This window comes from Phascolarctos cinereus, unplaced genomic scaffold, assembly GCF_003287225.1.
Source record: "Phascolarctos cinereus isolate Bilbo 61053 unplaced genomic scaffold, phaCin_HiC Scaffold_2;HRSCAF=192, whole genome shotgun sequence".
NCBI classification, from domain to species: domain Eukaryota; kingdom Metazoa; phylum Chordata; class Mammalia; order Diprotodontia; family Phascolarctidae; genus Phascolarctos; species Phascolarctos cinereus.
In genome coordinates this window covers 272,881,531-272,896,968 of record NW_027555625.1, presented here as the reverse complement: position 1 = coordinate 272,896,968, position 15,438 = coordinate 272,881,531, and the positions used below count along the sequence as shown (strand labels likewise).

At 42.2% G+C, this 15,438-nt stretch overlaps 1 protein-coding gene and 1 long non-coding RNA gene across 3 annotated transcripts in view; one reads left to right on the top strand and one right to left on the bottom strand.

Annotated features, from left to right (window-relative positions):
- Positions 1-15,123, top strand: part of CCL22 (C-C motif chemokine ligand 22) — a 42,248-nt gene extending 27,125 nt beyond the window's left edge. The window contains exons 1-3 of one of the 2 annotated variants that reach the window (XM_020965770.2): positions 6,654-7,094; positions 8,834-8,957; positions 12,870-15,123. In XM_020965770.2, coding sequence (XP_020821429.1) covers positions 7,025-7,094; positions 8,834-8,957; positions 12,870-12,960 — 285 coding nt within the window. In that variant the 5' untranslated portion in view covers positions 6,654-7,024 and the 3' untranslated portion in view covers positions 12,961-15,123. Of the gene's footprint in view, positions 1-6,653; positions 7,095-8,833; positions 8,958-12,869 lie in introns of those variants that run through there. The other variant, XM_078150059.1, reaches the window with a different exon arrangement.
- On the bottom strand, positions 6,701-7,923 carry LOC110193767 (uncharacterized). Its single transcript, XR_002320545.2, has 2 exons — positions 7,558-7,923; positions 6,701-7,183 (listed from the first exon to the last, which is right to left on the bottom strand). It is a non-coding gene; the product is annotated as an uncharacterized LOC110193767 (long non-coding RNA).
- Positions 15,124-15,438: the final 315 nt, after the last annotated feature.

Sequence of the window (15,438 nt, the reverse complement as noted above, 5' to 3'; positions counted from 1 at the left end):
AACTGCAAGTTCACTGGGGGAGGGGAGAGACGGTCAATAATGTGATGGGGAAGGAAGGGAGTAAGCATTTATATTAGCACCTACTATGTGCCGGGCACTGTGCTAAACACTTTACATATATTATCTCATTTGACTTGACAACAACCCTGAAGGTAGGGCTATTACCTTCGTTTTACGGTTGAGGAAACTGAGGGCAAACAAAGGTTAAGTGATAGCCCATTGGGAGCCATTCTATGGAGCATGCTCAGAGCTGCCATTACTGGTTCTAGATTTTAGGGCCTGCTTCCAGGCGTGTAGTGACCACTGGTGAAAGGATTTTGCATTTTGGGATGATGTAGCAAGTCCCGAGTAGTTCCTTGGGCCCTGGGCCCTTCCCTCTGGCTTTCTTCTTGCCCTGTCACAGTGGCAGGAGGGTGGAGTGCTAGAGACAGCTTCTCGCTTCTTTGTTATGACTGGCACTTTCTCTCGTGACTCTTCCTTGCAGCAAGTAGTGCCACACACTTACTAGCTTTGTGGCTCTGAGCAAGTCGCTTAGCCTCCGTCCGCCATATTTTCCTTATCTCTGAAATGAGGATGATAACATGATCTACCTTCCAAGGCTGTGATAAGGATAAAGTGAGATAGTATTTGTAAAGCATTTTTCAAATTCTAAATTGCTATATGCGTGCTAATTATTAATGTTATTTGTTACTAGTACACTCTGTTTCTCAACTATTGTGAAGGGGGTAAAGGGACATGTGACACTCCTTCCCCCCGCTCCTTAACTGCCCCCCACTGGAGAATGGACCCAAGCGAGTTTGTGTCTAATGTCTCAGCCACTCTTTCCACTTTATGTTTTATTTCCTGAGTAGATGCCTCAGCGTGGTAGTCAAGGTGTATGTGTCCAGGTCTGGAAGCAACTTTGTGAGTCTGAAAAACCCCGGGGATCCTGTTGGTTTTGGCAGTGGCAGGAGTGACCTGGCAGTAGGGAAAGAAAGAGAACATAGACACTAAGATGATTGATCCAAGGCTGGCTGTTTTACCTGTGGACCTATACCAGGACTGGTTTGGTGCCAGGACGAAAGCTAATAAAATACTTAATGAACTGCTTTATATTCTGGCGAGATTTAAGTATCAGCTTCCTAGTAGCTTGTAAGAGCAATTGACTGAAGTTATTATATCCTGTTTAATTCCTTCTATTAATGTGTTCTAGGAGTCTTTTATGTTTAGCATGTGTTGCGTACAGGAATAAATTACCTGCCCCATACCTCATTCATATTGTACATTGTATAGCTTCTTCCCTCCCTCTCTTCTTGGGGAGACCCTAGACTTGAACCTGAAGTAAAATAACATCCATGATGCCAAGGTTGGGGTTTTAATGAGCTAAAGAGGGTTCAAAAAAGGAATTTAAACCTTGCTAGAGTCTTAGCTCCTTAGGGCTGAACAGTATCCAAACCGCATGCCCAGGTATAGAACAAGGGAGTGGTACATTTCTGTACCCCACCTCACCCCCAGTCCCCTACCCCCACCCCAGAACCATGAGCTCAGAAGCTGCTGTTTAAGGTTAGAAATGTATGCATCTATCTCTGTATCTTAAGGATAAGTAGAGTCTGTCTGTATATATACTTTAGCTCTTTGAAATCTGTCATACCGTAGGCCTGTCCTTCATATCTGTACACGTGGTTTCAAATTCCATTGTTGTGTACACAGCTAAGCTTATAAAAAGGTATGATTATAAAATATCTTCTTTCGCACTGCCTCTTAAAATGCTTCTGGGAAAAGCCAGGGACCACATCTCCATTATGGACTTGCCCTGTTCTAGCTCACACCGAGGATTTAAAAAGCCATTTCCCCACAAAAACCCAGTGAGGGAAGGAGTGCAGAACTCTACTCATTACCTCATTATAGATGAGGAACCGAGGCTCAGGCAGGTATGGTAAAGTCATACAGCAGCTAAGTGGCTGCTCTAGCACTAAGACTTAGGTGGCCCTGGGTATAGCTCTTTTTACCTTATTCAGTCAGTGGGGAAGGCGGGGTACTGGGAATGGGAAGGGTAGGGAGAGAAGAAAATTCTCTGAGATTCAGGGACTTAGGCTGTATTTCAGATCAGATTTTCCCTACCTGAAACTGGGCCTAATGCAAGATAGCTGCCCTGCCCCACTATCATTTTGACTGTTTGCTCATTTTTTTTTAAACTTTGCTTTTCCAAAGCTGGGGACTGAAAATCTACCAGCTTGCTGGTTCTTTTTGCATCCATACCTGACTCTCAGCTCCCATCTCTCCCTGAGCACTGAGCTATCCCTGTCACACATGGATGCAGGCACAGACAAACATGAAGATAGTTCGCCCTACCAGTCCTGGGGGAGCCCTCCTGTATGAAGCCCTGAGCTGAAGCTGGACTTTCCCAGGGGCCTATTGGGAAATTTGAGATCTCCCCACCCCCCCTTCTAAGATCCCCACTAATCTCACTTCATTGTCTAGTTTCCTGCACAACTTGAAAATCCATTTTTCATGGAAACATCCTGTTTCTAGGAGGTTCTGGGGGGGAAAAACCTGCTTCCAACTTTGGACCAATAAAATTTCCCTTTAAAATTCCCATATTTTAATTTTATATTGTGTCTGCTGTGTGCCAGAACCATTATTCCAGAATACAAGGTTGGGGGTGGGAGCTTTAGGAAAATGAATCACTATTGCCGCCAGATGAGGCTGCACAGATTCTTGCTTTTATTGTCCTATAAAGAGTGCCAATGGCTGACTCATGAGGAAGGCTTATGAAGGTCTCCTGTCGGAAGATCAGTCAAATGGAGGAGACAAAGGTGGGGGTGGGGAGGGTGAAGCTAACAATAAGAGACTGGAAGACTGGACTCCCCTGGATAATTCTTACTGATGAATATATCCTTGCAATTAAATGTAACATATCTAGCTCATGTGTCCCCCCCCCCTTCCCACTCCCTTTCAGTATACTCTCGTCCCAGCTAATAAATGAAACCAACATTCTCTGAAGCTACCTGAAACTCCAGGGAGTAGATAGTCTCAAGAAAGATGGAATATTTTTGTGTGCATGCTCTGAAGCCAAGGCATAGAGGAAATGATTCCTGAGGGATGCTACTTGACTCTCCCAACTCTGAAAGTTTTTTAAGGCAAGTACTATGGTCTACCCAGAAGAGAAGAGATTGACTCGTTCCAAGCTGCCTTATTTGGTGTAATGCTCTTTCTTTCTAGAGAATTCTCCCATCTTTTCAAGGGGCTCCTGCTAGTAACCTCAGGATGTCATGGTGATTTTGCTACCACTCAATTCCAACCCTCTAACCTTTCTTGGATTTTCCTGGTCTATAAGACAAAAGAACCAAAGAGAAGGACAGAGGAGTTGTGGATTGCACATTGTTGTGGTGGTTTTTTTTTCTTTTTCATCCCAATGGAAACCAAATGACATAGAAAGAGGATGGAAGCAAACAGGATTTGATCACAGGGACCTTCCAGATGTGTTACCAAACAGATATGGTATTAGCCAGAGTAATGCGCACTGGGTAGGCAGAAGAGGGGAAAAACTCTCAGGTTACCTTTTCATCCTGGTTTTCCCCTAATTCTTGTTGTGGCTTGAAAAGTTAGGTCCCTGAAAAGAGTACTTCCCCTTAATTTTCCTTGAAAGACTGGTTTTGAGTCTATTTCTGATTATATGATATGATCATTCAGTGGTACTATTCTGATGTTCTTAACTGTGATTTCATAAAAACTGCTCCTAAGTCTGGGAAAATCCCAGTGTGTGTGTATATTGAGGGGAGGGAGATGGGAGAGAGAGAAGAGGAGTAGTAAGATCAGCTGAAGTCTTCTGCTGGCTCCCTAACCCCTCTGATCTTGAGCTCCCTCCTTATTGGACACCACGTTGATTCAGTTCAATTCGGTAAATATTTATCAAAGGCTAATGCACACAAAATATTGTGCCAGGGAGTGGAGAAGATACAAAATTTAAATAAGAAACACTTGCCCTCTTGGAGAAAAACTGCTAGGAAAGTAAGTGCGTCTTCTCCACTGGTAAGTCTAAATATATGGCTAATCAATGGAGGAATTCATTCAGCAAACGTTTATTAAGTTTACATAGGTCAATGCTTAGTCTTAGTTGGGTTTTGTCTGTTGTTACTGGATCTGTTATTTCAGTTATATACAGTTCTGGGGAACTGTATATAAGGAAAGTCCCTCGCCCGATGCAGATCATAACTATTCTGCAACTTAGCATCTTAGAGAATTGTTTAGGGGCCCTGGGAGCTTAAATAATTTGCCTGGGTCATGAGTCAGTAAGGAGTAAGTGTTAGATGCTAGACTTGAACCTAGGACTCTGTCCTTGGGTCCCTGGACTCTAATAAGTGAGTTTTTCCTTTATCTTGCCCAGACTGGTATACTTCCCCCTCTCCCTGCCCATTTCTATTCCCCTTTATGTTGACTTTCCCACTATTAGAATGTAAGCTCTTTGAGGGCAGGAACTGTCTTGCATACTTGTATTTCCAGTGTTTAGCATAGTGCCTGGCACATTGGAGTCGTTGAGTCCTTTCAGTCATGTCCCACTCTTTGTGACCCCATTTGGGGTTTTCTTGGCAAAGATAGTAGAGTGATTTGACATTTCCTTCTCCAGCTCATTTTACAGATGAGGAAACAGAGGCAAACAGGATTAAGTGACTTGCGCAGAGTCACACATTTAGGAAATCTCTGAGGACAGATTTGAGTTCATGAGGATAACTCTTCCTGATTCCAAGCCCAATGCTCTACCCACTGAGCCACCTAACTGCCTCATTTGACATGTAGTGAGCACTTAATAAAGCCTTCATCATCATCATCATCATCCTTTCTCTGCTTTGCCCTGCTGCCTCAGTCTTGTAGGAGATTCAAAAGTAAATAGGACAATGACCCTGACCCTTAGAGAATTTACAATATCGTACTGGGAATTAAGACTGTACTATAATATAAAATAGGTGGGAAAACATCTAGTTCCCTAACCTACAGGAAGCATGACAGGCTGAAGAGGGGGAGAAGAAGAGGAAGAGGAAGAAGAATACTAAGATTTCAGAAAATAAAGTAAACAACGGAGAAAAAGATGGGGGAGAAAACCTAGGAGAAGATTTATGAGGAGAAAGTTAGGAGGCCACATCAGGCAGCTGAATGGTAGAGAGGAAGGAAGTTCCAGACTTAAGAATAATCCTCAAAGAGGATCAACACATGTACTTTCTTTTATTGATTGATTGCTTGACTTTTTATTTATTTTTAGCACACATATAAGAACAACTTTGGATTTTCCTAGAGTTGTTGTGTGTCAGAGCTGAAAGGGACCTTAAGAACTCTGACTGTCAGTGCTGGGAAAGACCTCAGAATATAGATTAAAAGATCTAGAAGAGACCTGAGGACCCTGACTGTCAGAGCTGAAAGAGACCCCACGAACATTCATGTAAACTGTCAGATCTGAAAGGGATCAACTCCCTCATTTTATAGAGGAAGAAATAAACACCCAGAAAGGAAGCGACTTGCCTAGGCAACAGAAAATTAGTAAGAGAGTTGAGACTAGACCCAAGGTCCCTTGGCTCCTAAGTTAGTAGGTTATTAGGGTTTCTCCCACTATACCATGCTCTTGTTTCAGGAATCACATTTATGAAAATCCAGTGTATCTGTAATGGCCAACGGAGGCCTGATCCTCAGAGTATGCACAGTGTGCTTTGCCTACTGCCAACCCACATGGGGGGCTTGGTGAACCTGCTTCTAGAAATGTGAGATGATGTGTAGTAGAGGGGCATTCAGAACATGCGCATTCTGTGACTGTTCCCTGCCTACATATTTGAGGGAAAGAAAAGCCTTTTAATTGGTTTTTGTGTTGTTCAGTCATTTTCAGTCATGTCTGACTCTTTGTGACCCCATTTGGGGTTTTCTTAGCAGATATTGGAGTGGCTTGCCATTTTCTTCTCCAGCTCATTTTACAGATGAAGAAACTGAGGAAAAAAAGGGTCAAGTGACTTGTTTTCATGAGGAGCCATTGAAAAGGCCTCAGTGGTGTGTACCTTTAAGCTATAGACCAGTCCTTTTTCCTTTCAAATGGGATACTTTTCTTTTTTAAGTCTCCCAACCTTCCCAAATTTGTGGTGTCTCCATTTACCATAGAGCAAAGTCACACAGCTAGTATGTGCCAGAGGCCAGATTTGAACTCAGCTCCTCCTGACTCCAGGACTGATCCTATCCATGGAGCCACCTAGCTGCCCCTAGACAAAATTTAATTTAATTGGTTGCTGAGAAGGAATTAAGTGTTCACACCTGTGAAAGGTATGAATCGGCCAAAGCAAGCTCTTCCCTGATAAAGATCAAACAAAGATATGCTCTAAATATGTAATATATATAGAATACAAAAACAATGGATAAATTATGGGAGTGGCTATTTATTACAGAATGATTCACCACAGATTGCCTTTACTTATGAAGCTTTCCTTCTATATTTGGTTTAGATTAGTTCACACATTAGTAACTATTTGATAGACAAGAAAAAAAAGCCCATCTATAACATGAGGAGTTAACCCCATTCAGAGATGAACCAGAAATCAATCAAATTTCTCAGATGAGATAATTGATGTCAATGGGAAAGTAGAATTCACTTTACACAGGACTTTCAGGAATGGGATGGCTGTATAAAGTAAGAACCACCTCTAATGATATCTCCCACCATTCATTCATTCATTCATTCATCAACTCATTCATTCAACAAGCATTTATTCGATGCTTATTTCTTGCAAGGTACTGGGTTACAAAGGCAAAGAAAACCCCCCCATCAAAATAGAAAGGTCCCTATGGGATGGTTACCTGGCCACAGAGAATTTCCTTAATTTGGGAGGAAGTGGTGAGTTCCCCTTTCGTGATTTGTATGTCAGAAATATTTTGGCCTCATCGATGACTAAGAATTTCAAAGTGAGCTGTGGGTGTAGTGGCCAGGCTAGAGGAGATTAAATACCAGCCAGACCTTCTTCATTCCTTGATCGAGATCACTGGCTCGGGGTGAGAGCATAGACACCAGAGAACCATGCTCTACTTCCAGGCAGCCCTGCTGGTGGCCCTGATCTTGGGCAGTTCTCTTCCATTCACTCAAGCAGGTAAGCAGGCATCTGGGATGAGGTGGGGAACAGGGTTCTTGGCCTTCAAATTCCTTGAACAAAGATCCCCCATCTTCCTTTGGTTGCTCCTGGAAAAGGTTAGAAATAGGAGAAATGCTTTTACTACAGGGCAGTAAGGACAGTGGACTGGAAGTTAGGGGACCTGGGTTCTGGTCCTGGTTCTACTCCTGCTAGGCCTCTCCCTTTGGGTCAAGTCCCTTCTGCTCTCTGAACTTCATGAAGGAGCTGAGCTGGAGAAATGTGAAGGGCCTTTCAGCTGGAATCTTTTAGGAGCATATGATTTGTGTTCATGAGGAGTCATTGAGGAAGCCTGAATGGTGTGTATCCTTAGCTATAGACCAGTTCTTCTTCCTCTCAAATAGGATACCTTTCTTTTTTAAATCTCCCAACCTTCCCAAATTTGTGGTGTCATAGAACAATAGAGCCATCGACTGAGTCTTACCTTTACTTGTGTCTTCTCCTGAGAATGTCGTCCCTGAGAATGAGATCCAATTTGTCTTTCAGTTTAAGTACTCTTTCCTCCATGAAGCTTTTCTGGATGTCTTCCACCCAAGGGGAATCTCTTCCTCCTCTGAGCCCCATTGGACCATGTGCACACCTCTCCTCAGCTCTCAGCATGTCCTGCTTTGTATCTATAATCTTCTGACCCTTCCTACCAGACCATAGACCATTTGAGGACTGCCTAGTGCAATCCAAAAAAAAAAAACTCTAAAAATGGAAAAGCATTGTGGAATGATCACAGAGAATTTCCTTAATTTGAGAAATAGTGACCTCTCTTTTGGGAACTGGTAATTTCTTTTTCATCTTTGAATCTCCAGTGCTTGAGCACAGCAAGCAGAGTAGGCACCCAGTTAACCATGGTTGAATTGAAGTAAATCCCAATGATGATGATCATGGTGATAATACACAGTCCCTTAAGGAACTTTACCACCTTCAAAAGAAAGAGGAGAGAAAGAGGAGGAGGAGGAGAAGGAGGAGGAGGAGGAGGAGGAGGAGGAGGAGGAGGAAGAGGAGAATCAAGCCTTGATGTGAAGAGGGAATGTGGCCTCATGACTACAATGCTGGACTTATTCCCAAGAAGATATGGCTTCCTATCCTATGGCTACCTTTCACACTTACTAGCTGTGTAACCCTGGACAAATAACTTTACCTCTCTGGGCCTTGGTTTTCTTATCTGTAAATCAGGGATAATAATATCTATTTGTATCTCTAGGGCCTTTCACTCAATAGGTATATAATAAATGTTTGTTGAATTTAATTGAACTGTAGTACCCACCTCACAGGGCTGTTATGGGACTTAAAGGAAGTAATATAGGCAAAGCACCAGATAAATGCCAGTCAAATTAACTAAAAAAAAAAATTTAAATTAACTTCTCTAGAGTTTTGTTCAGGTCCACCTAATTTCTTTCTGCTTTAGGGTCTAGGGTCATTGCTGATTGTCCAGGCCTGTCTGACATGGTTTCTTTGCTTTTTCTGCAATGACATCCTGGAAACTCACTGACTTAAGAGTCAGAAGTCTTGGGTTCAAATCCTGGTTTGTACCACTTACTAGTTTAAGTCATTTCACCTCTTTAGAACTCAGTCTCCTCATCTGCAAAAAGGGATTAATAACATCTGCTCACAAGGTCACCAGGAGGAAAGCACTTTGAAAACCAGAAAACACCATAGAAATTGATTTGATTATTGATCACAAATTGCTCTGATTATTTTCCTGGCAGGCCCCTATGGTGTAAACATGGAAAGCAGCATTTGCTGCAATGACTTCGTTCCGTTCCCCCTGCCTTTGAAGTTTCTGACCCGTTTCCACTTCACTTCTGCCACCTGCCGGAAACATGGAGTGATGTGAGTACTTCTTCTCTGGGGAAGCCAAGGAGGCAGATGAGGGTCACGAGAAGCACATGTCAGAGCTGACCTTGGCCACAGGCTGTGGGACCCTTCTGTAGGCTGGCAAGTGGACAAGATATTTCTCTCTTGGCTGGGCGTGGAATACCCCCTGAGAGAGTAGGGGTAGAAATGCAGCATCACCTCGCCCTGAGTGTTCCCATTTTCAGATGAAGAAACTGAGGGGGAGAGGGAGAATTGATTCACTCAAGGTGACACAGCTGGTTTTCAGGAAGAGACTAGTACTCAAGTCTCCCCACTGCTCTTCTATCCTGCTCTCCAATATCAGCTTCTCCATGGATGCCTGGAATGGCTAACCGCAGGAATTACTTAGCTAGGCTAGTGCTTCATGTCTTCATCCCCATATTCAAACCTGTTCTCAGGAAAAAATCAGATTTACGCAGAGGTGTCATGGAATGAAAAGAGCTTGATTTGATAACGAAAACAATGGGATCTCCTTCTAACGAAATTTGCTGGTTTAAAAAGGCAGAAATGTTTTGATACAAAGGAACAAAATTTTAATGGAGAAGCAGCAGGATATAGTGGAGAGAGAGCCCTGGGTTTGGAGCCAGAGGACCAGGATTTGAATCCTGCCCCTGACGCTTACTATTTATGTGACTGTGAGCAAGATTTCCTGGACCTTGTTTCCTAATAGATGAAAAGCTAGATTTGGATTAGGTATTCTTTGAGATCCCTTCCAGCTCTAAGATCTAGGATCCTAGGATCCAGCCCTAAATCTAAGATCCCATGCAAGGATGGAGGACTTTCCTGGGGCCTCTCAAATCATGACTGGTAGAGAAATATTTAGTTCTGTACTCATTGACCCCTGAAGCCTGAATCGCACAAGAGAGCCCAGCCCCAGCCTTGCCTGGCTTGAATTCTCTCTTTCCAGTGCCTCCCTGCCTCCAAGCCCACAGCCGCTAACAGCACAAGTGATTTCTAGTCATTAATGAAGACTACCTCTTGGGCATACTTAGCTCGGTTGGGACACAGGCTCTGGAGCTTTAGCAATGAGGAAGAGGTGGCATATCAATGCAGTTTTATAAGCATTTTGAAGCACTTTTTATGTGTGGGGCATTAAGCTGGGTATAATGGGGTTGGGGAGAAGGAAGGAGGAATATAAAGATGAAAAGCAACCCAGTTCTTGTCCTAGGGAGCTTCTATATCTTTTGTGTGTGGCCTTCCTCACTACCTAGCGAGGGCACAGTACAGTCTGATTTATTTGTATTTATATTCCGGCACTTAGCACAGTGCCTGACACATAATAAGCACTCAATAAATGTTTATTGACTGACAATCGATTGCAATGGGTGGGTTATGACAGGCACACAGATAAATAGGGTGTGACACATTCCTAACAATGGAAATATGTTTTGTATAACTGCATATGTATAACCTATATGAAATTTCTTGCCTTCTCAATGAGAGGGGAAAGGGAGGTAGAGTGAGAATTTGGACTCAAAAAATGTTTTTAAATAATATTTCATTTTTCCAATTACATGTAAAGATAGTTTTCAACATTCATTTTTATAAGATTTTGAGTTCCAAATTTTTCTCCCTCCCTCCCCTCATGCCTCCTCAAGAAGGCAAGCAATCTGATATAGGTTATATACATGCAATCATGTCAAACATGTCTCCAGTTTAGTCATGTTGTGAAAGAAGAAACAGAACAAAAGGGAAAAACCATGGAAAAAAACCCCAAAAAAACAACAACGACAAAAAAAAAGTGGAAATAGTATACTTTGATCTGCATTCAGACTCCATAGTTCTTTCTCTGGATGTTGATAGCATTTTCCATCATGGGTCTTTTGGAATTGTCTTAGATCATTGTGTTACTGAGAAGGGCTAAGTCTGTAAGAGTGAATTATTGTACAATGTTGCTGTTACTGTGTACAATGTTGTCCTGGTTCTGCGCACTTAACTCAGCATTGGTTCATGTAAGTCCGCCTGCTCATTACTTCTTATAGCACAATAGTATTCCATTACATTCATATACCATGACTTGTTCAGCTATTCCCCAATTGATGGGCAGTACCTCAATTTCCAGTTGAGCATTTTAAAGTAAAAAGAAGTTAATGACTCTATGACCTGAAGAGATAAGAGGGCTTGGTTACTGAGGCAAGACAGAGTTGGTAACAAATTCCAGGAATCCCTGCCTCGCTCCATTCTGAAAGTGCATATTGTCAGGCTTTGGAGTGACCTCCTCCAGAAAGCCCTCCCAGGTTAGCCCTGACTGCTCTTGATGGCTCCTTTATCTGATGTCCACTCCTCAGTTTTTACTTCTGTGTCCTTTTACAGGTGGGACAGATCCTTCGAGGCTTATCTCAGGCCTCTTATATTTGTCATGCCAGCCTGTGTTATATATTCCTTCAGGTCATGCCCTACGGCTTCTGTTTTTGGAAATCGGAATGTCAGAACTAGAAGGGGCCTTAGAACATGGAGCAGAAAAATCAGAACTGAAAGCAACCTTAGCCCATAAAATTAAGGGCATTACCAATAAGCCTGTGTCTTTTTAAAACAGATACGTACTTTCAGAATAAATTTATTCTGGGAGGGAGGCAGGGATTCTTGGAATTTCTCACCAACTCTGTCTTGCCTCAGTGATCAAATCCTCTTATCTCCTCAGGTCATAGAGTCATCAACTTATTTTTACTTTAAAATGTTCAACTGGAAATTGAGGGGATGCCCATCAATTGGGGAATGGCTGAACAAGGCATGGTATATGAATGTAATGGAATACTATTGTGCTATAAGAAATAATGTATGTATTACATTGTAAGTAAGAAAATAAAAGCGACTCAGCTAGGTATTTAAGATACGAAACATAGAAGAAACCTTAGAATCAAGAACCTAAGATTGAGCAGAAATTTATCTTGCTTGACTATGTGTGTTTGTAATAAGGGTTTTGTTTTTCTTGCTTTCTCAATGGAGGAGAAGAGAATGAAGACCTGAAAACAGAATTAAGTTCATAAGAGCTGAAAATTATTTGAGAAGTGGAATGATGCAGCGGAGAGAGAGAGAGAGAGAGAGAGAGAGAGAGAGGAGAGAGAGAGAGAGAGAGAGAGAGAGAAATAGTTGAATTTGAGGAAAGGAGAACTGTATTTGAACTTTGGCTCTGCCATTTAGTAGCTATGTGACTTTGGGCACATAAGCTACTAATTCTCTCTGAGCCTTAGTTTCTTCATCTGTAAAGTGGGAATAGTAGTACTTGTGCTACCTATCTCATAGAGTTTTTGTAAGAAAAAAGCTTTGTACCCCCCCAGGTGCTGTAGTCATGTGTGCACTTGAGCATGGTTTGTACTATCTGTGCATAGTCACCTGCATGTCATCTTCCTCATTAGACCATGAGCTTCCTGAGATCAGGGAGCTATCTTTCACCTTTCTAGGTGTCCCTAGATCTTAGGACATAGTGCCTGATGCTAGTAGGCACTTAATAAATGTTTGTTGACTGACTGACTCCTGCTCAGAGTATGCATGATAGAGCATAGAATGCAGATTGTCAGAATGAAAAAAAAGACCTTAGAACTTCAAATGTTAGAACTGGAAGGGTCTTTAAAGGCCATCTCATCCAATCCCCTCATTTTTCAGATGGGGAGACTGAGGGTGAGAAAAGGAGAAGTGAGCTACAGAGCTACTGTTTTTGTTTTGTTTTTCCTTTTTTTTGATAGTTAATTATCTTTATTTCTCAAATAATAAGTACTTTAAAAACAAACTCGTCCCTCCCTCTGTCCCCTCCATTCCACTTTGTATGCATTGCCCTTCTAAGTGATAGCAGGGTAATCTGCACACAACAGGGACTTAATAAATGCTGAACTCTGGACAAGCTGGGATCTCACTCACTGATGACAATATTTCTTTAATTATTCTTTCTAGCCTGCTAACAATGAAAAATCGTAAGATCTGTGCAGACCCTCGGAAGGGCTGGGTGAAGCATGCCATCACGGCTCTCAAAAAGAACCACTGAGGAGAGGTCCAGCCCTGCTGTGGAAGCACTGAGGTCCTCACTTTCCAGATGTTGTTCCTAGATGCCTTCTCCTTGATCTCCATCCTTAATGAGAGATCAATATCAATATAGTTACTGTGTACAGTGTTGGGCCATGCCCAGAAGAAATAAGGCTAAGGTCTGCAGTACCCACCCAACTAGTCTGATTTCAATTTTAAAGTCTGCCAAATATATCTGTCATTTCCCACTACTCTTTTTTTTTTAAACTCCACTTCCTCTTTTGTCATCCCCTAACCTGGAGATCCAGCATCCTTATGATCACTGCCCTCTCCCCTCCACGTCCAGTCTTGCTTTCTCCTCTGATGCCCTATGGCAAGGCTTTTTAATTTGTGTGTGTGTGTGTGTGTGTGTGATGGACCTCATGTAAGAATAATAGTTTTAAATGTATAGAATAAAATATATAGGATTACAAAGGAAGCCAATTATATACATACATACATAGAGAGAGAGAGAAAGTGTAAAATGTCTGAGGCCACCTTTGAACTCATGTCGTCTTGACTCCAAGGCTGGAGCTCTATCCACTGCACCACCTAGCTGTCCTAGGAAACCAATTATATTGAAAGAATTATTTAAAAAAAATTTTTTTAATTCACAGACCTCCGGGTAAGAATGCTTGCCTTATAGTATAAAATGATTCCTTCCATCCTCTACAAAAACATTTCCTTACCTGACTAAGCCCTGGAACAGATGGTTGAATAATGAATGCATGAGTGTGAATTACTTAATAATGGCTTTATGTGTTTTCAGGACTGCCACCTCACCCCTCCTCTCACCTCAGGCCAAGATTTGCATTTTAAAAGAAGACAAGATTAACCCAGAGAAGCACATCTCCAATGGCCAATTTATTTTAAGCATTTTAAGAACCTGAATGGGAGAGATTTTCTTTCTCTAAGGGTGAGAGTGGGGTTTGACTGGGAACTTTCTGGTCACAGGGTCCAAATCTCAGTACCTTCTGAGAGGTTCCTAGGGATCCTATGACTGAAGAGAGAACTCTCTATTATAAGGTCCCTCTAGGACAGATTAGGCCCTTCATGATGGCCAGAAAGGGAAATTAGAGTAACTGTCCAATGCTTTTGGAAGAGGGCCAGCACTGGGATCTTGACTGCAACCTGAAAATAACTAATAAGGGGCAGCAGTGTACAGAGTACCAGCCCTGTAGTCAAGAGAACCTGAGTTCTAATCCGCCCTCAGACACATAACACTCCCTACCTGTGTGACTAAGGGCAAGTCATTTCACCCCAATTGCCTCACCAAAAAAAAATAATAATAATAATAGAATTATTAGGAAGGGAGAGGTCTCCTTTCATAGGTTTATACTTGTGGGGTGAGGAACTTGTGGCCCTCTAGGTCCTCAAGTTCAGCCCTTTGACTGAGTCCAAGTTTTACAGAACAAATCCTTTAATTAAGGGGATTTCTTCTGTGAAATTTGGATTTAGATCTGAAAAGAATCTTAGAGATCAGAGCTAGGATTCAAATCCAGGTCCTCTGATTCTATGCTAGAGGCTAATAGGGCTAGATGGGATATCCATGCTACTCCTTCCATGTGTATTTGGTCATATCCTACAGGTCCCAGCCTACCTTCTTCCTGGCCTTCTCTTCCATAGCTCCCTCAAATAGACTACTTCTAAGAGGCAACCTACCGAATTGTCAAAAGCTGGTGCTGGAGTCAGGGACCTGAATCTGAACCTTGGCTCCAATGCTTACTAGCTATGTGACTGAGAAAATTAGGTTGCCTCTCTAAATCTTCAGTTTCTTCAGCTATGACTATAGAGATAATGATGTTTGCACTCCCATCTCCGTGCCTTTGCAATGCTTATTCCTCATCCTTGGAATGGTTTCCCCATTCCCCTCACATCTACCTTTTGAAATCCACCCCCTTTTTAAGACTTAGTTTTACTCTCAATTCCTTCATAAGACCTTTGAGCTTCCTAGCAAAAAGATTCCTTCTTGAATCTCTTGTGTCTCTCTTGACTGATCTAATGTATTTATTATATTATAACTCATACTAGAGTTGTCTGTGTTTTTGTCTTATTCCTCACCTTCTTCCCCTCCCCCAACCCCACCTGCTCCCCCACTAGACTGTAAACTCCTTGCAGAGATTGAAGTAAAAAGCTTATGAAAATAGTTATGGTCCTTGCTTGTGTTTTGTGAGTTGTATTCTAGGGAGAGATGGGGTAAATCAGAATCACAGGATTTCTGGGCTGGAAGAGATTGCAAAGATCATCTAATACAACACCTTCATTTTACAGATGAGGAAACTGAGGCCCACAAAGGCTAAATTACTTCCCCTAGGCCATACAGGAAGTAAGTGGCAGAGGTGGGATCCTAAACCATGTAGTGGGAAGAATGCTGGACTTGGAGTCTGGAAGACCAAAATTCAAATCCTGCCTTTAATGTTTACTGGATGATGACCCTGGGTAGGAAATTTTTTGTCTTAAT